The 26,907-nt window shown below is 44.4% G+C and overlaps 1 protein-coding gene across 2 annotated transcripts in view; it reads right to left on the reverse strand.

Moving 5' to 3' along the window:
• Positions 1 to 4,557: 4,557 nt before the first annotated feature.
• phf2 (PHD finger protein 2) overlaps positions 4,558 to 26,907 on the reverse strand; it is a 42,338-nt gene continuing 19,988 nt past the window's right edge. Inside the window, exons 9-22 of one of the 2 annotated variants that reach the window (XM_080548172.1) lie at positions 24,474 to 24,580; positions 22,852 to 22,943; positions 22,307 to 22,396; positions 21,139 to 21,510; positions 19,883 to 19,999; positions 18,741 to 18,856; positions 18,373 to 18,551; positions 17,726 to 17,793; positions 16,405 to 16,595; positions 13,839 to 14,203; positions 12,369 to 12,464; positions 12,055 to 12,164; positions 6,011 to 6,326; positions 4,558 to 4,841 (exon numbers count right to left, since the gene is read on the reverse strand). In XM_080548172.1, coding sequence (XP_080404298.1) covers positions 4,753 to 4,841; positions 6,011 to 6,326; positions 12,055 to 12,164; positions 12,369 to 12,464; positions 13,839 to 14,203; positions 16,405 to 16,595; positions 17,726 to 17,793; positions 18,373 to 18,551; positions 18,741 to 18,856; positions 19,883 to 19,999; positions 21,139 to 21,510; positions 22,307 to 22,396; positions 22,852 to 22,943; positions 24,474 to 24,580 — 2,308 coding nt within the window. In that variant the 3' untranslated portion in view covers positions 4,558 to 4,752. Of the gene's footprint in view, positions 4,842 to 6,010; positions 6,330 to 12,054; positions 12,165 to 12,368; positions 12,465 to 13,838; positions 14,204 to 16,404; positions 16,596 to 17,725; positions 17,794 to 18,372; positions 18,552 to 18,740; positions 18,857 to 19,882; positions 20,000 to 21,138; positions 21,511 to 22,306; positions 22,397 to 22,851; positions 22,944 to 24,473; positions 24,581 to 26,907 lie in introns of both variants that reach the window. The other variant, XM_080548171.1, reaches the window with a different exon arrangement.

Raw genomic sequence — 26,907 nt, forward strand, 5'->3', positions numbered from 1 at the left:
TGAAAAATGAACCCTATCCAACAGGTTTCTTTTGTCACATGCAGAGCAATGGGAAGCAACTGAGATACTACTTAAATACAAATCTTATTCAATTCTTCCTGATGTCATTTGGCTTGTGGAGATTTGCTGTTTTGGAGTTCATATAGTGTGGATCAAAAACATTTATAATCGACTTATTGTCATTCAGGACTTACATTTAGAAAACAATTGTTTTTATATTCCTAAGTACATACTGTATATTGACAAGAATTCTACTGAATAACCATGAGGATACTGGGCGATGTTTATGAAGAAAAAAATGTGGGTATCGTTTAATAGGATCACATGTATTCACACTTTTATTCTTCTTGCATTGATACAAATCTATGAAATACTCCTGAACTCGTATCTTCCAGCTGAGAAGACGACAATGGCTTTTCTATCTCCATCTAGTGGCGCAAACAGGCTGCTGTGGCCGGATGGAGACACGCTGTGAGACGGGTGGAGACACGCTGTGAGACGGGTGGAGACACGGTGTGAGACGGGTGGAGACGCGCTGTGAGACGGGTGTGAGACGGCTGTGAGACGGGTGGAGACACGCTGTGAGACGGGTGGAGACACGCTGTGAGACGGGTGGAGACACGCTGTGAGACGGGTGGAGACGGGTGGAGACACGCTGTGAGACGGGTGGAGACACGCTGTGAGACGGGTGGAGACACGCTGTGAGACGGGTGGAGACACGCTGTGAGACGGGTGGAGACGGGTGGAGACACGGTGTGAGACGGGTGGAGACACGGTGTGAGACGGGTGTGAGACGGGCGTGAGACGGGTGGAGACACGCTGTGAGACGGGTGGAGACGCGCTGTGAGACGGGTGTGAGACGGGTGTGAGACGGGTGGAGACACGCTGTGAGACGGGTGGAGACGCGCTGTGAGACGGGTGGAGACGCGCTGTGAGACGGGTGTGAGACGGGTGTGAGATGGGTGGAGACACGCTGTGAGACGGGTGGAGACACGCTGTGAGACGGGTGTGAGACGGGTGGAGACACGCTGTGAGATGGGTGGAGACACGCTGTGAGACGGGTGGAGACACGCTGTGAGACGGGTGGAGACACGCTGTGAGACGGGTGGAGACACGCTGTGAGACGGGTGGAGACACGCTGTGAGATGGGTGGAGACACGCTGTGAGACGGGTGTGAGACGGGTGGAGACACGCTGTGAGATGGGTGGAGACACGCTGTGAGACGGGTGTGAGACGGGTGGAGACACGCTGTGAGACGGGTGGAGACACGCTGTGAGACGGGTGTGAGACGGGTGGAGACACGCTGTGAGACGGGTGGAGACACGCTGTGAGATGGGTGAAGAGACGCTGTGAGACGGGTGTGAGACGGGTGGAGACACGCTGTGAGACGGGTGGAGACACGCTGTGAGACGGGTGGAGACACGCTGTGAGACGGGTGGAGACACGCTGTGAGACGGGTGGAGACACGCTGTGAGACGGGTGTGAGACGGGTGTGAGACGGGTGGAGACACGCTGTGAGACGGGTGGAGACACGCTGTGAGACGGGTGGAGACACGCTGTGAGACGGGTGTGAGACGGGTGGAGACACGCTGTGAGACGGGTGGAGACACGCTGTGAGACGGGTGTGAGACGGGTGGAGACACGCTGTGAGACGGGTGGAGACATGCTGTGAGACGGGTGGAGACACGGTGTGAGACGGGTGTTCTCCAACGCAAACACACACAGCGACCCAGAGTCGTGGTTTTTATGTCTCTGCAATAATCGGCATCTAGAACCGTAACACACGTCCAGATACAACAAGGTCCTCACAGGACAGGGTGGTGGCCAGCGCTTCCTACTATTTGAATCCTTCTATGCTAATACTGCAATAATGGTGTTGACCTTGGATGGGCTTTAATTAATGACTTGGCGAGGCTCACGAGAGTGTTCCACTGGCGGTGCCTCGTGGCCCGGGGTGAGACTAAACCCCGAGTTTAGTTCAATTGTTGAACCCTGAAACACTTTTAATGAGAAACAGTTCAGTTGTTGAACCCTGGCCTGAAACACTTTTAATGAGCAATAGTGAAATGTGTTTCTTGAAATCCCCGAAGACGTTGCGGTTCTAAATGGTGGGGTTGTATTTGATACAAGAGGACTACAGTAGCGATTAAAAGTCATTACCATGGCATGTCCCCCGAGGAGTAAATTATCCCATAAAAACGCTGAGGAATACATTACAAAATATGTTTTCCACTTTTAACTGTATTGCAAAAGTAAACAAGGTGACGATCATATTCATTCGACAACAATATTTTTGCTTATCTGAGTTCAACATTTCTTGCAATCTAAAAAGGAAAAAAGGGAAACATACCTCAAACAAAAAATTATCTGGATACAGAAAAATATATAATCAGGTTATAAAGGGCTGTAACATCCATACAGGTACTGCAGGTAAACAGTAAGGGAAGACAGCTACAACAGGTGTCATTCACTGTCCTGGCACAGCAGATGCATTTAATAGGTTGGACATACAAAAATAAAACACAACAAAGCAACACACATTGTACAAATAAAAACCTGAAATTGTTCCATTGACAAAGTTTGATCTGAGAGTGATTTACATGTGGCTAAAACACTGCTGTTGATTAGCACATTGAAACTGGTTAAGAATGTACATAATAGTTGTTCACCCAAAATAAAAATCAATGGCATGATGGATGTTTAACATAGCTGCTTAATAATAATAATAATAATAATAATAATAATCATGATAATATGTAACCTCTTGACTGTGTGACCTTGGATGAAATTGACAAAGAGTGAGAACGATAAGAAGCTAAACATGACCTCCTAGTGCTGATAGCGCAGTGGTGCCAGACAGACTCGTACTACCTTGCTAAGGGGAATTTCACAGGCTGATAAAATATTCAAAAACAAAAAACTCTTAAGAATTGTACAAGTATAAAAAAGCTACAAACATTAATAAATTACATCACTGACACAGAAAACACTTCACAAGGTGCTAGTAAAATAATTTTGAAACCCGTCAGGGTACTAGAACTTCGACAAGAGGCTGGTCATAGAAACTTTTTTTTTTTTTTTTTTGCGGATTTTTCTTTTCTCAAAGCTTCCTCTCTTGTTTAAACAGAATGACAATACAGTTATCTTTGTGTATGTAAGGCCATATGACGATTAATGTTATGCTGTTTCTGCAGTTGTTTTCCAGGCAACACCTTAGTCTAATAATAAAAAACAAAACAAGTTCAGCTACTGCATCATATATCTAATAAAAAAAAAGGCTATATCTATATTATATTCATATATATTTGTTTATAATTAGCAAAAAACTAGTAAAAATGTATAATGAAGTATTAAGGGGGAAAAGGATACAAAAAGTAGTCATTTAAAAAGCTATGTACAAGCTACATTCTACATAACGTGAAGAAGCAATATAAATGCATATTTCAGTCTAGGTTGTCGGTGCTGCCTGGGAAACCGACAGAGAGAAAGTATCCCCATGTAGCCAAAGACTCGCGCTGGATGAGGCTTATCATCAGGTCCCAGCTAGTTAGTGTTATTTTGGAAGGTCCTTCTGGGAGTTGGTGTTTTGTGGGAAAATATGAAAAATCAACAAACAAAGTTAGTTTACTGGCGAATAACAGTAATAGTTAGGTTAGGGAATATTCATAAGTAAACACCAATGTAATCCTAATTAAATATGCATAAACGATACCACTGAATCTATTGTGATTTTTTCCACTGTGATATTTTATGTGCTTATTTATAAATACATTACAGATCTTGGATGTTTACTCTAAAGAAGCCAATTCATGTTGTCTATAAGTACTGGTACAACATTTAGATTTAGACCGCCTTCACTCAAATGTACACAAAAACATGCTTAACTGATATGTTTGTCTGGATGTGAAAACATCATCTAAGAAAAGGACTGCTTGCCCTTTTAATTTGTGTCCTACATAATAATAGAAAAAAATAGATTAGAAACAATTCAATGGTCTAACCAACACCTAAACATTACTCCGAAAAATCACTTAAATTTTGTGCTTAATAGTTGTTTCGTACTGTAAGTGCCTTTGTGGCTTTTTTTTCTTCCTATCTACTGTATGACAAGAAACATTATATTAGGTCAATAAATATTATCACTGATAGTGCTTAGCAAACAATGGTCAAACAAAAGTCTTTTTTTCTGGGGACGATAGAGGATCTGAGAGGATCTGAGAGGATCTGAGAGGATCTGAGAGGACAGTGAGTTCACTGTTTTCTTGGAACAACACGAGGCAATGATAAGCCACATCCAAAAGTAGTAGGAATGAATTCCCCAAATTACCTGTAAACCCAGGAACCCCAACCCCAAAAGCGTGCATGCAAACTGAATACATGCGAGGGATACTTTCAGGATATTGGAATGATGCAACGTACTTCTATTTCATGTTTAGCAAACCCCTGATAACTGACAGCTTGTAGTAAAATGAGACACATTTTTTTTTCTTAAAAAATATTTATAGCAGGTATTCTGTACACTTTAATATCTGAAAGTTATAAAGTATAAGTAGAGGCAAAAACCTATTTGAGTGATGTTCTTAGAAATTGAAAAATGTTGTGTGGTTTTGTTTTTCTTCTCCCATTTGTGTTGTTTCAGTTTTATTTTTGTCGCTGATGTTGGCTTTGATCGGTGATGAGGAGGGTCGGGTCGGGCCGGAGCCCGAAACATCAACAAGAGCAAATCCCAGTCCTACATAGTCCTAGTCTGCGCTACAGAAGCAGCTTCCCGTTCCGATGGATCTTTAAGATCTTTCCGAGTCTCTGTTTGGCGGTGGCCATGCCTTTCTTTAGCCGCTTCGCTGTGGGAGAGGGTCAGAAAGGTGGGGTGAGGACTTTCACAAAAACCTTGTCAGGAAAAGAAAAGAATCAATTCAACAACGACTACTACCTCCTCTTCCAACGACCAGGTGAATCGATGCTGTCTTATGTGTGACGGCTACTGGTGAAAGGTGGAACGAGACCGGCAACCGATCAAAATGTTCGGACTTTTTTTTCATTCTAAAAAATGTAAATAAATTTCAACGTTGTTGAAAACCAATGACACACTCGCTAGTCAAGTCAAAACATTGCAATGCAATGGATTCGGTGAGTAATCCCCACTACTACCTAGTTTTATTTTTTATTTTTATTTTGGCTTGACTAGCGAGTGTGTCATTGATTTTCAACAACATTGACATTTATCTAAAATGTTCTGAATAAAAGTCAGAACATTTTGATCGGTTGCCGACTTGTTCCCTCTTTCACCAGCTGTCGTCACAAATGTCGGAGTTAATGGAGCTAAAACATTGATTGACTATGTACAGTAGTTACGTAATAATATATTGAACTCACAGCTACAGCACGTAATGCTGCTGAAAATCCATACAAGCAAGTTATGAAGTCTTCAATGGTGATATGGCAGACACACTGCATTATGACACACTGCATTATGTTGCCTAGCAACGGAACTGAGCTAATTCCAGTTGTGTAATTATTACATTTTTCTTTTTTACACCTTGAAGAAGTTCTCTGTACTAGTATATATATAAACTACTATATATTATACTATACAAATTTATAAGAGTAATTACAGTGTTAGTACTCAGGTAGAGGGGTGAACTTTACGTAAAGTGATCTACTGGGGATGTGACCCAACACCCTCACTCCTCCCATCCCATCCTGGGGACGTGACCCAACACCCTCACCCCTCCCACACCCTCATCCCTCTCATACTGGGGATGCGACCCCGTTCATCCCTCTCATATTGGGGATGCGACCCATTTCACCCTCACTCCTCCCATACTGGGGATATGACCCCACACCCTCACCCCTTCCATACCGGGGGTGCGACCCATACACACCCTCACCCCTCCCATACCGGGGATACGACCCATACACACACCTCATCCCTCCCACACCCTCACCCCTCCCTCCCACACCGGGGGGGGGGACGCGACCCCGACCCAACAACACCCTCGTGGCTCCTCACCTTTGGCCTCGGCTGAGGCGGTGCGCTCCACCTTGGCGGCGGCGTTGTTGTTGTTCTGGGAGGAGGAGGTGGAGGGCCGGCGCTGGGTGAGGAACACGCCCGGGGCCATGGGGGGCTGGGGGCCCCCCGGGGTCTTCCCCGTGCCGGTGCTGTACTCGTGGTCCGCCAGGCTGCCGTGGTCCTGGGCGTCCGGCGGGGGCTCCGGCGAGCTGCTGTCCTGAGAGGTCTTGGGGGGCGGGGCTTCCTCCTCCTCCTCCACCGCCGGCGACGCCTTCTTTTTGGCCGCCTTCTTCTTCTTCTTGGTCTTCTGCTGCTCCTCCTGTTGAAACACACACAGACGGGCGGGGTCAGTTAGACCCTAGAACAGCCCTGGGTGGGGTCAGTTAGACCCTAGAACAGCCCTGGGCGGGGTCAGTTAGACCCTAGAACAGCCCTGGGTGGGGGTCAGTTAGACCCTAGAACAGCCCTGGGTGGGGTCAGTTAGGCCCTAGAACAGCCCTGGGTGGGGTCAGTTAGACCCTAGAACAGCCCTGGGCGGGGTCAGTTAGACCCTAGAACAGCCCTGGGTGGGCTCAGTTAGACCCTAGAACAGCCCTGGGCGGGGTCAGTTAGACCCTAGAACAGCCCTGGGTGGGGGTCAGTTAGACCCTAGAACAGCCCTGGGTGGGGTCAGTTAGACCCTAGAACAGCCCTGGGTGGGGTCAGTTAGACCCTAGAACAGCCCTGGGTGAGGTCAGTTAAACCCTAGAACAGCCCTGGGTGGGGTCAGTTAGACCCTAGAACAGCCCTGGGTGGGGTCAGTTAGACCCAAGAACAGCCCTGGGTGGGGGTCAGTTAGACCCTAGAACAGCCCTGGGTGGGGTCAGTTAGACCCTAGAACAGCCCTGGGTGGGGTCAGTTAGACCCTAGAACAGCCCTGGGTGGGGTCAGTTAGACCCTAGAACAGCCCTGGGTGGGGTCAGTTAGACCCTAGAACAGCCCTGGGTGGGGTCAGTTAGACCCTAGAACAGCCCTGGGTGGGGTCAGTTAGACCCTAGAACAGCCCTGGGTGGGGTCAGTTAGACCCTAGAACAGCCCTGGGTGGGGTCAGTTAGACCCTAGAACAGCCCTGGGTGGGGTCAGTTAGACCCTAGAACAGCCCTGGGTGGGGTCAGTTAGACCCTAGAACAGCCCTGGGTGGGGTCAGTTAGACCCTAGAACAGCCCTGGGTGGGGTCAGTTAGACCCTAGAACAGCCCTGGGTGGGGTCAGTTAGACCCTAGAACATCCCTGGGTGGGGTCAGTTAGACCCTAGAACAGCCCTGGGTGGGGGTCAGTTAGACCCTAGAACAGCCCTGGGTGGGGTCAGTTAGACCCTAGAACAGCCCTGGGTGGGGTCAGTTAGACCCTAGAACAGCCCTGGGTGGGGTCAGTTAGACCCTAGAACAGCCCTGGGTGGGGGTCAGTTAGACCCTAGAACAGCCCTGGGTGGGGTCAGTTAGACCCTAGAACAGCCCTGGGTGGGGTCAGTTAGACCCTAGAACAGCCCTGGGTGAGGTCAGTTAAACCCTAGAACAGCCCTGGGTGGGGTCAGTTAGACCCTAGAACAGCCCTGGGTGGGGTCAGTTAGACCCAAGAACAGCCCTGGGTGGGGGTCAGTTAGACCCTAGAACAGCCCTGGGTGGGGTCAGTTAGACCCTAGAACAGCCCTGGGTGGGGTCAGTTAGACCCTAGAACAGCCCTGGGTGGGGTCATTAATAATAATAATAATAATACTAATAATACATTTTATCTGTATGGCGCCTTTCCAAACACCCAAGGACACCTCCTCACAGGGAAAAAGACACAGTAACATACAGTCAGGTTAAAAACAGTGGACGTGACAAGGTGTCAAACTAAACAGTTAGAAAAGTTAAAACAGTTAAAACTAAACAGAAAGAAAAGAAACAACAGAAGAAAAAAACAAAAGAACAACAGGAGGTGAAGGACAAGGACACAGGACAGTAGAACACTAGAACAGCCATGGGTGGGGTCATTAACACTAGAACAGCCGTGGGTGGGGTCATAACACTAGAACAGCCGTGGGTGGGGTCAATTAACACTAGAACAGCCGTGGGTGGGGTCATTAACACTAGAACAGCCGTGGGTGGGGTCATTAACACTAGAACAGCCGTGGGTGGGTTCATTAACACTAGAACAGCCGTGGGTGGGGTCAATTAACACTAGAACAGCCATGGGTGGGGTCATTAACACTAGAACAGCCGTGGGTGGGGTCATTAACACTAGAACAGCCGTGGGTGGGGTCATTAACACTAGAACAGCCGTGGGTGGTGTCATTAACACTAGATCAGTGGGGTAGTGGTGGTCTAGTGGATAGTGAGTTGGACTTGGGATCGGAAGGTTGTGAGTTCAAATCCCGCCTGAAGCCACACCACTACTAGTGTGCCCTTGAGTAAGGCACTTAGCCCTCAGTTACTCCAGGGGGAATGTCCCTGTAATTCGTAACTGTAAGTCGCTTTGGATAAAAGCGTCTGCTAAATGGCAAAATTAATTAATTAATTAAAATTAATTAATTAAAATTAAGATCAGCCGTGGGGGGGGCATCAACACTAGAACAGCCGTGGGTGGGGTCATTAACACTAGAACAGCCGTGGGTGGGGTCATTAACACTAGAACAGCCGTGGGTGGGGTCATTTAACACTAGAACAGCCGTGGGTGGGGTCAATTAACACTAGAACAGCCGTGGGTGGGGTCATTAACACTAGAACAGCCGTGGGTGGGGTCAATTAACACTAGAACAGCCGTGGGTGGGGTCATTAACACTAGAATGACGTGGCTTCTGGAGGGGTGTCCAGAAATATAGCCCGGGTGAGCCCCTCAACCAGGTCTCGGGGTGGTAAAAGGGTAGCCCCTCGGCCCCGAGCCTGGTGGAGTGGAGAGGAAAAACAACTACCCATACGCCGAAGAAGAGCCGTGGGTGGGGTCATTAACACTAGAACAGCCGTGGGTGGGGTCATTAACACTAGTTAACACTCATTTGACCCTGTGAGTAAAAATATGTATATATCTTTGCACTCGATCAAATTTCAGGACCCTCCTTTCATGACTTTTCCTACATACAGTATGTGTGTTCTACCACCCAGTATCCTTCCTCATTTTCTAAATCACATCAGGATTGATTGAGAATGTTTATTTTGGTCCCCTATGCAATTCACAATACAGATAAAAAATTAAATAAAAAAGTACACAGTCACAATTCATAACACCAGGGCCAAAAAGGTGTAGGCTGAAGGCGTAGCTTATTGCGCCTACCCTTGTTACATGTATGCATGTCCCCCCATGAATGCATAATCAGAACATTGAAACTTTTATAAACAAAATTTCACTTACGCATGTCAACAAAAAGTTCAAAAAATACCAAACAAAAACTATATTTAAACCTCTGTTTTATACTTGTTAATCATCTTATTTTTAAATAATTTTAAAAATCCTTTTAGTGTACTACACATTTTCATTTCCTTTTCAAAAGTATTCCATAAATTAACTCCTTTAACTGTTATACATCTTTGTTTTGCATTTGTTCTAATCTTTGTTTTCATAAACATACATATTCCTCTGAGTTCGTAATTACTCTGTCTAACTTGAAATAGTCTCTGGATACAGTCTGGAAGCATCTTATTTTTTACTTTATACATTACTTGTGCCATTTTGAAGTCCACCAATTCTTTAAATTTGAGATCATAGGTGTTTATGAATAATTTGTTAGTGGGATAAGCTAGTATAAAGCTAGTATAAAGCTAGTATAAAGCTATTTTGCAGTTTTTCTGTGTAGGAGGCAGGCTACTTTACAAGAAGCGCCTGCTAGTGGTCATTGTGTGTAAGTAGCAGCTTCCCATTCTAAAGAGGGGGTCTATTAGACTCTTATAGTAGGTGAAATAGGCACGGCTGTTCTGGTGTTAAACACAGTCGGGGGTCTCAGTTGGGAAGAGCATAGACGCTGGCGACGCCAAGTGGATTCAACGTCCACGTGTTCGGTTGTTGTGTAACAGTACAGTACGTATGCTAGATATTATAAGTCTCAGGAGAAACTTTGTGTGTTTACTCAGCTGGCTTGAAGTTTACATAGTGAGACATGAGAATGAGATATCTTCAAGTAATACATCAATACAATTTGGTGACTATTAAACCCCAAGTTGATTTGGTACAATATGAACAATATCAAAACTATTTCAGACTTTTCCAGTTCCCTGGTTCGATTCCGACCGCGGACATATCCTGCATGTCACCCCTTCTCTCTCTCTCTCTCTCTCTCTCTCTCTCTCTCTCTCTCTCTCTCTCTCTCTCTCTCTCTCTCTCTCTCTCTCTCTCTCTCTCTCTCTCTCGCCCATCCTTTCTGTCAAATCTCTACTGTCTCTATCTCAAAAAGAAAAGAAAAAAAAGAATACAGAAACAAATTCCATAAAAAAAAAATAGAACTCTAAGGTTCTAAGAGTTCCGAGCTTCAACAGTGGAGTTCTCAGAATTGCAAAGACCCCTGGGTAATATGTCACTGGAGACGTCTAAACAAGCCTGCAGTACTTTAACACTGACTATGATAATGCTGCAGTAATGATATCTGATATCTGGCTGTCAAACTGGCTGTCAAACTCTGCTTTCCCCATCATCCCACACTGTCGACACTGTACAGGTTAGAAGATTTATTTTCAAAAATCAGTTTTAAGCAATATTAGCGACCCCTCATTTTAGCCAATACCAATTCAAATGTTTGTACCAATATTGTACCAATACACGTCTCGAAATATCAAATTGAAAAAATGTAATCAAGGTATACATATATAAAGCTATATTTACGATATAAGTCTCCTGTGGAGCTTCCAATACAAACGTGCTATGTTTGTCCCCAAACAGCCTGGTTGTCACGGTAACCTCTGATCATTATCATCACTTCACAGGCGTGTTCAGTGGAGTGGGTAGAGAGAGCATCCAGTCTGACAGCTGCTACAAGTTAATTAAGTTACCAAGCTAAGTCAACATTAACATAGTTCCTACGTCGAAGGAAGAGAGGGTGAGACACAGACATGGAAGGAAGAGAGAGTGAGAGACAGACAGACAGACAGGGAAGATAGAGAGAGTGAGAGACAGACATGGAAGGAAGAGAGGGTGAGAGACAGACAGACAGACAGACAGACAGGGAAGAGAGAGAGTGAGAGACAGACAGACAGGGAAGACAGAGAGAGTGAGAGACATACAGACAGACAAGACAGAGAGAGAGACAGACAGACAGGGAAGACAGAGAGAGTGAGAGACAGACAGGGAAGAGAGAGAGACAGACAGGGAGAGAGAGAGACAGAGAGAGAGAGACAGAGAGAGAAAGAAAGAGAGAGAGAGAGAGACAGAGACAGAGAGAGAGAGAGACAGAGAGAGTGAGAGACAGACAGGGGAGAGAGAGAGTGAGAGACAGACAGGGAGAGAGACAGGATAAAACAGAAAGGTATGATAATATATTTTGCCGCAGGCAGGACTTGGCCCCTGGACTGTCAGATCATCATGACCGCTAAGCCAGGGACACTTGAGTGTTGGCGGCTGAGAACTGTGAACATTGTGGAAGCGCTGGGCAGCTTGTAATCCTGTCTATATATATATATATATATATATATATATATATATATATATAATTAATTATTACGACCAATTGTGCCAGGACCACGCATGCATGTGAACCAATCAAGTGGAAACCCAGTGGAATCAAATAATCACTATGTAGGCTATAAGTTATTTAAATTATCTCGTATTAGCGCGATCATTATCTTGTATTAACAAGATGTTTTACATCAGATGTTTTTTTTTGGTGCTTGGCAGCACTGTGTCACCGTAGAAAAGAGAATAATAATAATAAGAAAAATAAGTATGGTGAGATACAGTAGTGAGTTGGTTCCCAAGCAAATACAACATTTGCTGAATAAAACTTTGTATAGAGACATCATATAGAGACAGTAGAGAGAGTAGAGAGATCACATAGAGACAGTAGTAGTAGTAGTAGTAGTAGTAGTAGTAGTAGTAGTAGACCTGATGAGAGAGCTTGGCTGCTGCAGCTGCTAGTCCCGTCTCTATGGAGGCCACGCGCGCTCCCTCTCTCGCCGGCCTCTCGTGTCGAGGCACCGAGGGGCCTACACGTGCTGCAACCACAGAAGAAGAAACTGTTCAAACCACAGAAGAAGAAACTGTTCAAACCACAGAAGAAGAAACTATTCAAACCCAGAGTTCCAGAACATTCAAACCAAGAGTTCAGAACATTCGAGTACATTCCCCCAAAAATCTAAAACAGCACACAGCCACAATTGCTATTTTAAAAAAGATACTTTGTCAAAGGTTTAAAGTACCGGTTGGACTGTATGGAGTGTCGTCAGAACTTTTCCTTTTCTTCGATCTGGATTTGAAGACGGGATTATCCTCTTCCGACTCGAGGGAGGGGTAAACTGAAACAAGGACAACCATCTGTTCAGTAAACACTCCATCATCTGATCCAGAGCTAATCACTGTTTGTCACCACTCCCAGCATCCTCCTCTCCTCCTTTGGCACAACATCAGAATACAATGTTCTACATCTCTACAATCCCCCCCCCCCCTCCCCGCCAGAAAAGTTCCTAAAATGATGCACACTAAAATGACGCAGTTAAAACATTCCTCTCAGAAAAATTATGTCACACAAGTGGAAGGTCAACAAAGCGATTGTGCTTCATGTGTTGTGTGCATTCCACTTTCGTATTTGGTTTCCCCCGCGATTAAAATGGTTGATGTTTTCCTGCGCAGGCAGAGAGGCGTGCGGGACAGCTGTGAGACAGCTGTTGAATGCCCTCTCTCTCTGCCTGCTTGCACCTAGAGCTCTTTGAACGCAACCATTTAAGTGCATACACTTAACTTTCCGATAATTAAATGATCAAGATAAAAAATTACCTGTTTACAAAAGAAGAAAAGAGCTGAGAGCTGAGCGCCTGAGTGGTTTGATACAAGGCCTCCCCGGTGGTGTGATTTTATGCTCATGCCGCTAATGACTAATTAGAGAATCAGTTCAAATGCATTTTAAAAACAACAGTTCTAAACTTGTGTGGATGGGATATTAACAGGCGGGGAGGGTCAATGTTGTTGTTTTTGGACAGAGTTCACAAGGAGCAAGATTTTCTTTTTCTTCTTCTTCTTCTTTTACGTTTAGCACATGGCTGGGAAAAAACATCGCAATTGGAGCAACACTAAAGCGCGGGGTTTGGAAAGGAGGTACAGAGAACGTAAACACAAACCCTGTCATCTTCTCCTAATGAAAACTTCCTGGTCGGATTTAGAAACGAAGGACCCACAATGTTGATGCAAGAGAGGTCAATCGGTTTTTTAAAGACACCTGTTAGCCTGTTAGCCTGTTAGCCGCCCGATGGGAAAAAGACTCCGCGGTCTTTTAGGCCTTTTATAATCACTTACTTAGAGACACATTCAACAACAAAATAATAGTTCTCAAAGAACGCCCTCTTTAGAATATACGCGACACGGGACGAAGCACCAAACTGGAAGAGACGATTGAATTCTGACTTGATTTGACTTGACCAACACCCTCCCGACATTTAAACAGGCCCTCAAAACCCACCTCTTCAAGCTCGCCTTCACCAGTTAACCCTCTCCCCCCCTCCCCTTCCCATGTGGCACTACCTCAATTAGGCCGCTATACTTTCTTTTATTTCTTTTATTGTTTCTTTTTATTATTACTACTACTCAATCTTTTTCAGTTTGTAAAGCGTCTTTGAGTGTCTAGAAAAGCGCTATATAAATCGAATATATTATTATATAAATATATTTGTATTTACCGTAATCGGAGTCCTTGAAGCACGCGTCCATGTGGTCCTGGTCGTCGTCGAACATCTCCAGGCTGTCGACGCTGCTGCTTTTCCGGGTCTTCTTCGGGAGGCGTTTGGTCGGCCGTTTGCTGTTGTTGTTGTTGTTGTTGCCTCCGCCGCCACCGGCCCCCGTGGCTTTCTTGCCGGCCTGCGCGCTGTGGGAGTTGTTCTTGGACTGGCTGTTGTTCTTGCCCTGGCTGTTGTTCTTGCCCTGGCTGTTGTTCTTGCCCTGGCTGTTGCTCCAGGACTGTGTCATGCCGTCGGAAGAGGACAGGTTGGCCATGGACAACATGCCCTGGATGGCCTCCTGTGTACTGGGGGATGCAGGTGGCTGACTATAAGTACGTCAATAAGAGATACACAATACACACACATTACACAGTACACACACATTACACGATACACACACATTACACACCGGTCAATAAGCCAGTGGGAATGAAAGATAGATCGAGAGAGAGAGAGAGAAAACAAGTGTTTAAATTAAATGAAGTGCTTTATAACTCCGTGTGAATGTCATCTGTTATACTATTAGTTTATAGATAAGTGACATTATCAACAAACATAATAATGCGTTAAAAGAGAATGCGTATTTTAGGTCCACGGGCGCAGACAGAACTCTATGAGTGAATGAATTATAATATTCTCTATGGACCTGTTAGTCTGTCACTTCAGGAAACCTCTTAAAATAACAACTTCAGGCTGACTAGATTACCGCCTATTATGTCATTAACCAGTGAGCTGTAACAATGAGAGAAGTGCCTATTTAACGTGGTTATAATTGAACGTGGTTATAATTGAACATGGTTATGTTCATTTTCCTCCCACCACTCGTTGCCAATCGTCAAACGCCTGTTTTTCTTTCTTTAATTGCTCGTTTGTAACGTTCAGTGTGGTGGAACTGGACCATCAAGAGCAGCTGACCAAAACAGCAAACAGCCCAACCAGGAATATCCCCGGGCCGGAGGAGAGGGCTCAAACCCAGAGTGACTGAACACTAAACACGCAACACTAAACACGCAACACGTAAACCGCTGACAGACTCTGTGTGAATCATTACTTCAGTCTGCAGATGATTGTACGGGTCTCTCATGCTCTTGTGCCAGTGCAGTATTATCTACAGCATTATTTATAGACCTCAAACTCAGGAGGAGCCGTTAGAACACAGAGAAACTGATAAGAATTGCTGTTGAAAATAATAATAATTATATATATTTGTATATACAGTATATACATTTTTAACTGGTTAGGTTGGTTTGTCATTAAACTAAGTGACATGTTTGTCGCTGGCCTGGTTCACGAAGATGAGTAACAGGTAAAGCTCACTTCTATTCATTTCAGGCGTTATATTGTCGCCTTAATCGGAACCAAACTACAACAGTCCCACCTAGTGGAAGCAGTTCACTGCATCATCTGCGTGTGTGGCAGTCTCTCTGAATCTGTGTTTCTAATAATACACTCGTGGCAAGTTGTTATGAGTTTAGAATTTGAGTTGATTGTGTGAATTTGCTCCCCGCCTCTGGAACTCTCTGCCACCTAACATTCTGGAACTCTCTGCCACCTAACATTCTGGAACTCTCTGCCACCTAACATTCTGGAACTCTCTGCCACCTAACATTCTGGAACTCTCTGCCACCTAACATTCTGGAACTCTCTGCCTCCTAACATTCTGGAACTCTCTGCCACCTAACATTCTGGAACTCTCTGCCTCCTAACATTCTGGAACTCTCTGCCACCTAACATACAGAATATTGACACTCTCTCCACTTTCAGATCCAGTCTTCAAACACACCGTTTCACAATAAAGGCAGATTTGGTTTGATCTGCTGTATTTTGTTTGTTGTTATATCTGACTTTGCTGTTTTTATCTCACTTTGCTTTGTTGACTTTAAGACTTAAAGTCTTGTAAGGTGTCCTTGAGAGCCTTGAAAGGCGCCCATAAATAAAATGTATTATTATTATTATTATTATTCATTTGATTGTTACAGTTTGATGTGAAAAGCAAAAGATGTAAGGGCTTCATATCTTCATATCATATATCAGACCCCCCCCCCCTCCCACTCTCTTTTCACACATAGGTTAGTTGACTTTGTTTCTATTTGTTTTTATTTATTTGTCTTCACTGTTTTTGCCGTTCTCATGTATTGTATGTATTGTTCTATGTCGACCCTGAGTATTTCTGTTTACATGTTTGTTTTTATTCTTGCCGGGGCCTCTTGGCCAGATCATCATTGAAAATGAGAATTAGTTCTCAACTGATTTTATCTGGTTAAATAAAGGTCAAATATCAGATTATTATTAAAATATTTTTTTTCATTTTTCCAAAAATGCAGGTTGACACAAGACGCTGGCGTTGCTTGTTCGCCGCTTCTCTGCCCGAAATCTAGGTGTAGCCTAATTGCAGTAGGTAGGCTATACAAAGACACTTAGACTTAGGTCTTTCAGTTTGTAAAGCGTCTTTGAGTGTCTAGAAAAGCGCTATATAAGTCCAATGTATTGTTATTATTATTATAAATGAATAACTGAGTCTCCGTACCTGTTGGCGCTGTAGTCGATCGCGCCCACCTGCTTGCTGGCCTGCAAGAGGTCCAGGATGCCCGCCGCGCTGCCCGCCTTCTTCTTCACCTTGGAGTTGCGACCTTTGACCTCCGGCTTCACGTCCGGCTTCACCTCCGGCTTCACCTCCGTGTCTATGTGGAGCGACTCTTCGTCCGACGAGTCGGCGCTCTGCGTCGGTGGGAGGCGGGAGAGTGACGTCAGTACACACAGTGACCGCTGACAGACACACGGACACACTGACACACGGACACACTGACAGACACACGGACACACTGACAGACACACAGACACACTGACAGACACACTGACAGACACACGGACAGACACACGGACAGACACACGGACAGACACACACGGACACACTGATAAACACACTGACAGACACACAGAGACACTGACAGACACACTGACAGACATGATACAGACACACTGACAGACACACTGACAGACAGACGGACACACTGACAGACTGACGGACAGACACACTGACAGACAGACGGACACACTGACAGACACACTGACACACTGACAGACACACGGACAGACACACAGACAGACACACGGACAGACACACGGACGCGTGACACAGGCCACACAAGAGACTCCATCTCCGTCCAGTCAGTGTGACACACACACAGTCCTTTTCCAAGCCTAAACATACATTAAACATACACACACGTGTGTGTACCGCCATTAGGCCTCTGCCTGGGCTGAGCAGGGCGTTAAGCGTGCGCTGAAAATAGTCTGAACCAGCAGACCCCAGGTCATTACCTGGCCTCCCGTAACCTCTCAGCCCGCTAGCTAACCATACCAACATCTGGCCCGATTCTGTTTCTCACTATTAAGTTGATTCACACCGCAACTATTCCCCTAATCAGTTTGCGGTGTTTCGTTGGCCGGTTCCTCTCGCGTTCTCCCTTTGATTCACACTGTATGTTGTTTTAAGTCTGAACATTATGGGAGGATTGCAGCACGCCTAGAGTATGCTTAGGCCTCGTCCTGAGAACAGAGCTCTAGCACATGTGATCTCTACAGAGACATGACTGGGTTTTTTAAACGCAATCATAAGGGATTCATTAACAACTTCACGGAAGAATATCGCAGAATGTTTTACTTGACATCAATGAATCAATCATCGGGGCAGTCTTTTTTTCACGGACGCAGAAATGTAAATAGCAGCGTAATTAAAGCAGTTCGTTGGATGTCAGCGTTCCTAATAGGACAGCGCAGCGGCTAATTTGAGTCTGATCCATGCCTTCGTGGACGTTATTATGAAAGAGAAGTGTGTTGTTACGTACCTTGGGAATCGAGGGTTGGAGCTTTGGTTTTTTGGATTGCTGAATGGGTTCTTTGATGTTGGACAAAACTGGGAGGAAGAAAAGGGAAAGTCGATCAATAATCAATAACAAACCAATCACAAATGATAACATAACAATGCATTCACGTGACAGGTCTTCCATCTTGATCCTACTGGACGTTATTGTGCCTGTTCGCTAACTCTGTGTTCTATGTGCTCATGTTATCTGTTGCTTGTTGTTTCTGTGTTTCTGTATATCCTTAATTGTCAGCGTCTTTGAGCCCCGGAAAAGCGCTATATAAATATAATTAATTCTTCTTCTTATTACATTGTTATTCTTCTTATTCTAAGAAGGCAATCTACTTCACTATTCCAAGATTGGCAGCAGGTCTATTGTCTCTGTTCAGTGTTTGCTCATGTTTTGTTTGTAACTAGTCTTTTTATTCGTTTTTAGCACTTTTCCTTATGTTCATTGTTTTATGACTGTTTGTCTGAAACCTGAATGTATCTGTCTTTACAGGCTGCCCTCTTGGCCAGGTCTCCCTTGGAAAAGAGATTTAAAATCTCAATGAGTATTCACCTGGTTAGATAAAGGTATAATAAAATAATAAAAATACATCCGTTTTGACAGGTAGTTTCGGGACTCACAGGACAGGTCTCTCTTGACAGCATTCTTTTTCCTCCTGATGGGGAACTCGTCGATCTTCAGCTCTCCCTCGTCAGACACGTACTCGTACTCGTCTCTCACCGGCTTGGCTTTGTCCTCCTTTAGGTTTTGTAACGATCCAAAAACACTGGAGTTGGTCTGAGGCTTCAGCGTCTTGGAGCTGAGAGGGAACCACAGGACAGTTAGGGAGCGTCCTGCCTCGCTCAAGAGACACAGACAGAGAAGTGGCTTTGATTAATGGACACTAATAGCCACATAGCCATCATCCCTTACCACAACAGAGAGGTAGGGCTTTTTTTGGAGACTTACATGGAACATTTTGAGGGAAGAACGTAGCCATAATACATACCCCAGCAATTTCTTGTGAGACATCGAAAAGGCGAACTTGTCTTTATTGCCCAGAAGTGTTTTTTTCTCAAATTTGTGTTCCTCTTCCATCTTGAGCAAGGAATCTGGTTTACTGTTCTGTAAAATAAAATGTAAAAAAGGATATCATTGAATGTAGACACATTACAATATCATCTTTGAAGTAGATATTTTAAAGCAGATCGAATCAGTGGCGCAACATTTGAAACATGAAACATTTGAAACATGAAACGTGAAGGGTGACAGTTGACAGGTGACAGTTGAGAATGTGCTCAACTGTGCTCAAATTCTTCAGTAATGAAAAAGCAAATGCAAGTACTGATTCAGAATTTCAAAACCTCAGATGCAGATGCTTTAAAACTTCAGATAAAACGCTTTGCGATTTTATTCATGTTTTTTCTTCCTTTTCTATCTACTCTGAACTACTATCAGTTCAATGTAGTCTCATTCTGTAAAAGGGAAAAGCTGTGAACCTTTACCGGTGTCGACTGTGATCAAAAGATGTGGTTTGTGATGACCTTGGTAAATATCTTAACAGGGAATCCGCTCCATCTGCAAATGTTTGGTCTGATGCTAAGGAGCACTTGGATCAAGATCCTTGGAGTGACTACAAACATTCCTAAAGCAGTTTGGCATTGAAGTTTCCACAGAACCAAAGCCCTCTAATGTCTTCCGTTCAACAAAATTAAGCTTTTCCTACAAAAACCATTCCCTGTTATTCACCAATAATGACACAACAACCCTTCTTTTGAGAAAAAAAAAGGAAGGCATATGTAAATAGTTAGGTGGAATGCTGGGGATATGACATAGCGTAATTCCATTAGGTAAACTCAGGGTGGATGAGTGTTTCTGGAGCGGCTTTGATGAGCTACAGCCCCCAAATGTGTGACTAAAGCCGCAACGTTATTTCTGCTGATTGCTTTGATGTGAAATGTGTAAATCACTTTTGGACGATCTGAAATGTTTCTGTGTGTGTGAATTTCTCAGCCTTTTCTCAAGCCTTTTCTCAAACTACTCGCATCTCCTTTCAAAGGATCATTATTATTGTGTTTACTTTGGTTGGAGCGTACTGTTCTTAAACCGTACCAGGACATTCTCAGCTGAAGTAATGATTTATCTTGTTACCTTGTATTTCCATTTAGCTTCTGTTTTATTCTTGTTCTGCTCACGGATTTCAAACTTCTCCACGTCGTTCTGCTTGCATGTCTCCTTCTCAGATATGCTGAGGACATTCTTAGCAGCCTGAAAGAATAATTTAACACATTCTTGGTGCAGGTAGTTATAATAATAATAATAACTTTATAATTTTTATGATTTATATAGCGCCTTTCATAAAACCCAAGGACGCTTTACAATTCTAAAGGAAATGGTCCAACAGACAAAACAGAAAACAAACCAAACAGAAACAGAGACTAGGGGCCGAAGGCCTTGGTGAACAGATGGGTTTGGAGGGCTGAGTTATGCACTTAAAGGCACTTAAAGGAGATTCACACACAATTACACTCATTGTAATTTGCATATCCACACACAAATCCATAAAAGCATACCGATACATACTGTACACCATCAACAATTGTCTGCAACATAAGTCGTCCTCAATGTCAACACCGCTATGCTAGTATACTGCTATGCTAATATACTGCTATGCTAGTATGCTGCTATGCTAGTACAAATCATAGCATAAAAAAAAAGCTGCATATCAGATAAGCCTTCATATCACCAATGAGTTAACCTACAGGTAGTGTCTGTGTGTGTGTGTGTGTGTGGGTCTGTGTGTGTGTGTGTGTGTGTGTGGGTCTGTGTGTGTGTGTGTGTGTGTGTGTGTGTGTGTGTGTGTGTGGGGGTCTGTGTGTGTGTGTGTGTGTGGGTCTGTGTGTGTGTGTGTGTGTGTGTGTGTGTGTCTGTGTGTGTGTGTGTGTGTGGGTCTGTGTGTGTGTGTGTGTGTGTGTGTGTGTGTGTGTGTGCGTGTGCATTTTAAATGCTTTATTTATGTCCACATAAATGTACAATATAAAAAAGGACATAAATACTACACACACACACACACACACACACACACACACACAGACCCACAAGGGACTGGACACACACACACACACACACACACACAAGGGACTGGACTGGACTGGACACACACACACACACACACACACACGCATTTGTTTTTGTATACACGTGAAAAAAGTATAAACGCACTTACTGTAATGCCGAAGCAAATTCCTATATGTGTATGCATAATGGCAATAAACGTTATCTGAATCTGAATCTGAATCTGAATCTGAACACAAGGGACTGGACACACACACACACACACACACACACACACACACACACACACAGGGGACTGGACACACACACAACCCCCCCCCCAGCAGCCTCACCTTGCCCTTCCTGGGCTGGTCCATCTTGCTGAGGATGTCCTTGGCGTGGGACTCCAGGGCGGCCAGGCTGGAGGGCTTGGGGGGCGGGACCACCTCCTCCTTCACCTTCTTCCCTTTCTTCTTCCCTCCTTCCTTCACCTTGGGGATCTTGGGCACCTTGGGGATCTTCGGGGGCTTCGGGGGCTTGGGTGGTTTGGGGGGTTTGGAGGCTTTCTTCCTGGCTGGCTTCTCCCTGGGGGGGGAGGGGATGTGGGCGGGGCTTACGGGCTCCTCTGGCTCCTCCCCCTCCTCCGGGTCAGAGTGGACCGAGCGGGGCGGCTCCTCCACCGGCACCTTGGCGCTGGGCTCGCTCTTAATGGCTTTAGTTGCGTTCTGGAGGAGAACAGAGCAGGTACCACATGAACAACAGCATTGGTTGTGTGTTACGATGCCGTGTTTTTTCATGGGGAAAGACGCAAAGTCACAATATGTGACACAGTCTGATCATTTTGGTCCGTATGTCGGCCACCCATCAAAATATTCAGACTTTTCTTTCGAAACACGAAACTACGTTTCAACACAAACTCGCTAGTCGAGCCAAAATACTGCAACAACGCAATGGATCGGGTGAGTAATCCCCCACTGCTACCTAGTTAACTAGAACACTACTTTACATTGTTAGCAGGCTCACAAAACAAGCTGTGTTAGTTGACTAGCGATGTGTCGTTGATTTTCAACCAAAAAATATTTGTATTGGATAGAAATGTATTCACATTTTACGTTTTCACATTAGAACGTGTCACATGTGACATGAAATAGTATTGGGAGCTTAACTGTACATGTCTGAACTATACATATCTTCGCCCTTGTCTGTATATAACACACTGTACATATATATCTGTCCATACATGTATGGCTTATGCACAATTACTATTCCTATTGCTATCTGGTCAGATGCCAAACTGCTTTCGGTTGTCTTAGTACTCTCATACTCACTGTCAACGACAATTAAATTGAATCTGAATCTGAGATAATGTCGGAGGGGGCTCAGCTTAAGTACAGTAAAGTACAGTAAGTACCAGTCGACTAAAGCCTGCCTGCGGTTCAGATACAGGTCAGCGCTGGGCCATGCTTGTCTCGACAGTGACACATTGTAAAGGGAGCCAGAAAAAGCAGCGGCGTGCCACACCTCTGAGATCCTGATCTCTTTGGCCAGATCCTTGATGAGCTGCGTGGGCTTCATGTTCTCCGGTAGCTCGTCCTCGTGTTCTAGAAGGGCCTGTCGACAAGACGGAATAAAATAAGAGCAGTCGTGAATGAAAACAGTCGTGAATAAAAACAGTCGTGAATAAAAACAGTCGTGAATAAAAGCAGTCGTCAATAAAAACAGTTGTGAATAAAAGCAGTCGTTAATAAGAGCAGTCGTGTAAGAGCAGTCGTGTAAGAGCAGTTGTCAATAAAAACAGTCGTCAATAAAAGCAGTCGTGAATAAAAACAGTTGTCAATAAGAGCAGTCGTGAATAAAAACAGTCGTCAATAAGAGCAGTCGTGCATAAAAACTGTCGTCAATAAAAGCAGTCGTTAATAAGCGCGGTCGTCAAAGTGTAACACTGACATTCTGTGTGACGCTTACTTATAAGAAGACTTTGGAAAATACTGTGAACATGTTAAAATAAACACAACAAAAAGGTTTAAAGAGAGGCCCGTCTGTTTATGTGTCGCGTCTGGGTTTACCTGTTTCTTCGTCCACGCCCTGAAGGCTCCGTTAATGATTTTGGCTCCGTGTACCAGGTAAGGAGCTGGCTGCTTGTTTGCCTTGTGTAAACCTGCAGACGTGTTTTGGTAACAAGAAGGAGTATACAGTATTCAGACCATAATGTTGACAACATATTTAATCCCATCTAAGACATGCGGGCTTTCAACTGAGACATGTGGAAAAGCTTTTGAAGTCGGGCGGCTTTACAAAAACGTTTGACTTTCAACAACACTTTCGTAGAAGCTTCTTTTTCGTTCTTAGACAACAGCGGCTCCATTTTTCTAACCACCGCTGCCTATCATTAACAAATCATAACATGTCCACATTATCACGTTTCAGAGAGCTGTCGAAAGAAATCTGACACATGGTGTGGAAATGATGCAACTAAACTTCTAGCATCCAAAAAAAAGGGCCTCTTGAAACTAAACGCATTACTCTGTAATGATAGAAAACAATCACCATAACATTTGATTAGCCAGAGAGAGTCACGGGACGCAGTACTTCAAACCGAAGGGCATAAAGAGCGATGTACATCTGCTGCCTGTCTGTGTGTGTGTAAGGTTCGCTTCAACATTGATTACATTGGACTGGATACACAGCCACTACAGGAAACATATTCCACACACTGCATTTAAATAAAATACCATCAAGACAAACTGAAGCAGAGAGGCAGAGAGAGAGATGGCCGAACGCCAGGGGGGGGGTTAGGGTTGAGGGACAGGGACAGGATGTGCTTCCTAGTGTACCTGCGCTGAACACACTGAAGCACAAACCTCAAAAGATGACCTTGAAGTGTCTCTCCCCCCCCCCCCCCCCCCCCACCCCCCCGTAAGAGAATAATAGCACATCGACCGGTGTGTGGCCTGAACTGGAGCTCACAATGGTACAATCTGGCCACCAAAAAATTGTGGAAATATAAACAGTCGCCCCAGGCCAGCTGAGGGGAGTTTAAACACAGACTTGTAATGGAGCAAGTGATTCTGCCTCGGCCAAAGCCTTTTGAAGCTAATCATCTGTGAACTCGGCGATGCAACGATTTAATGACTGAAATAATATTTGAACATCCAGCTCCTCATCTGGGCCGCAGACCTCCAGAGATCAGGATGCAGCATCGGATAAATACAGAATCACTTTGACTTTCTACTTTCAGACATGTGTGTGTGTGTGTGTGTGTGTGTGTGTGTGTGTGTGTGTGTGTGTGTGTGTGTGCTCGACGGAGAATTGTGTTAATTCAAACAGACACTGTGTGGATATATCCGGAAACATAATTTTCGGTTTGTTTGCTTATTTGTTTAAACAAATACAAATGTTATCTACTCAGGAAAGAAATCAATGATCACATACACCTCTTCAAGCTCGCCTTCACCAGTTAACCCTCTCCCCCCCTCCCCTTCCCATGTGTCCCCAGCACTACCTCAATTAGGCCCCTATACCGGTACTTTCTTTTATTTATTTTTTGTGTCTTTTTATTATTACTACTCGATCTTTTCAGTTTATAAGTCTAATGTATTATTATTATTATTATTATTATTATTATTATTATTATTATACAACTCATTTGCATGTAATAAGTAGTAAATAAGTAATAAATGTTGTTCACCTTTGAATCTCTCCAGCAGATGGCGCCCCACATACCAACACGCCGTCTCAAAGTTGGGGAAGGGCGTGAGGCTGTTGACGTTCAGCCGCTTCTCTACTTCGTATGCTCTGGGGGGGCGGGGGGAGGAAGAATGGTAAATGGTAAATAGACTGCACTTACATAGCGCCTTTATCCAAAGCGCTTTACAACGGCCTCTCATTCACCCAGTCACACACACATTCACACACCAATGGAGGCAAGCTACCATGTAAGGCGCTGGCCCGCTCACTGGGAGCAATTAGGGGTTCAATGTCTTGCCCAAGGACACTTCGACATGTGGCCAGCCGGGGATCGAACCGCCGATCTGCCAACCTTGCGATCATTAGACGGCGGCTCTACCTCCTGAGCCACAGCCGCCCCTGAACTCCACGGTTAAACACACATTCATGCTACAACGTACGGAACTCTGCAAACTGGGGGATTACGCACATTAAGAAATACTTCAGATAATCATAATAATAATGTTTTATTTGCCATGCAGTCAACTTGTCAATCAATTGTTGGAATGTGGTATTTTGTGCTCGAGGCTCAGTCGGCGTCGTTTAAGCAATTAGGGGATTAAGAGCCTTGCTCAAGGGCACATGCAGCTCCCTCCTGAGGCGAGGATCGAACCAGCGACTCCTTTAGCGATTGCTAGCCGGCCTCTCTCTAACCACTAGGCTACCAACTCCCCCCGATAAACAATGTGGATGTTTTTTACGCTGTAAGAGATTTATACAAGCTATGATGATTCCCTGACAGTGTCTACGCCGGGCTAAAAGGCTCATGGGAGTTGGAGTTCAGCGGGTCTGACCCCCCTGGGCAAGTCATGCAAATGTCATCTGCCCCCGTGCCAAGGTTTAGACCGGGCCCTACCCCCGTGCCAAGGTTTAGACCGGGCCCTACCCACACAGCTCTCACATCCCACCACATCTCATCAGATGAAGATTGATTGTGAAAGATTGTGGTCGGTGTGTTTATAGCCTCGAAAAGCGAAATACAATTTACAATAGCCCATCATAATCACAAGAGATATGTGTGTACTCTGCACAAAGACCTCACCGTTTAAGCTGTTGGAAGTTATATTGCTCTTATCATCTGGCTAACCATATAATAGCATAGCACTGTAATCTCTTTAGGGTTAACCCTAAACCTAAACCTAACCGCTTGATTTTACAGCCCGCCGTTAAGCAAGTTTCAACTCAGAAAGAAGCACTTAGCCAAGCTGTTACTACCTGATAATGGCTTACTAATTGCATTGTTGGTTTCTTTGAGACTCACTGAGTCATTGACACTACTGTGTATCATCTATAAGGTAGTTAGCCACTGTGCTGGATTCAGTGAGGTCCTAGTAAGTATCCTTTGTTAGCGAACAGTTGCCACATAGTTTACTGGTTAATACTGGGTACTTAGCCATCTTGTTTTATCTGTACAATATAGTATAGTGGATAGTGTACATAGCCTTTATTTATGTAAACCAGCTCTTTCCCCCTTTTTTTTTTCTTTCCTAGCACCAGGGGAGCCACCCCTCCCAAATGTCGTTGTTTGGTACCTGTACTGTAGCAATGACAATAAAGACCATTCATTCATTCATTCATTCATTCATTAAACTGGGCTGTAAACGAAAGTGTTACCGCCAACATTTGAACTGCTTTATGCCTGAAGAAGGTCTATGACCGAAAGCTCGCAATAAACACGTTTTTGTTTGAGTGTGCGGATGCTGTTATGATCACGGATGAGCGGTGGTATTCTCACTATTTTTAACCGGCGACATTTCAAATCCCACCTGTAGTGATCAGACACAGATTGACTTTACACAGCGTCAACAGTCCTCTGAAATCCCTTTCATCTGTCTCCTGTGTCCTCGTACGTCACCTCCTGTTGTTCTTTTGTTTTGTTTTCTGTTGTTTCTTTTCTTTCTGTTTAGTTTTAACTGTGTTTGACACGTCCACTGTTTTTAACCTGACTGTATGTTACTGCGTCTTTTGCCCTGTGAGGAGGTGTCCTTGGGTGTTTGGAAAGACGGCATACAAATAAAATGTATTATTAGTAGTAGTAGTAGTAGTAGTAGTAGTAGTAGTAGTAGTAGTAGTAGTAGTAGTAGTAGTAGTAGTAGTAGTAGTAGTAGTAGTAGTAGTAGTAGTAGTAGTAGTAGTAGTAGTAGTAGTAGTAGTAGTAGTAGTAGTAGTAGTAGTAGTAGTAGTAGTAGTAGTAGTAGTAGTAGTAGTAGTAGTAGTAGTAGTAGTAGTAGTAGTAGTAGTAGTAGTAGTAGTAGTAGTAGTAGTAGTAGTAGTAGTAGTAGTAGTAGTAGTAGTAGTAGTAGTAGTAGTAGTAGTAGTAGTAGTAGTAGTAGTAGTAGTAGTAGTAGTAGTAGTAGTAGTAGTAGTAGTAGTAGTAGTAGTAGTAGTAGTAGTAG

Source organism: Nansenia antarctica, assembly GCF_963989245.1.
Source record: "Nansenia antarctica genome assembly, chromosome: 18".
Taxonomy (NCBI): domain Eukaryota; kingdom Metazoa; phylum Chordata; class Actinopteri; order Argentiniformes; family Microstomatidae; genus Nansenia; species Nansenia antarctica.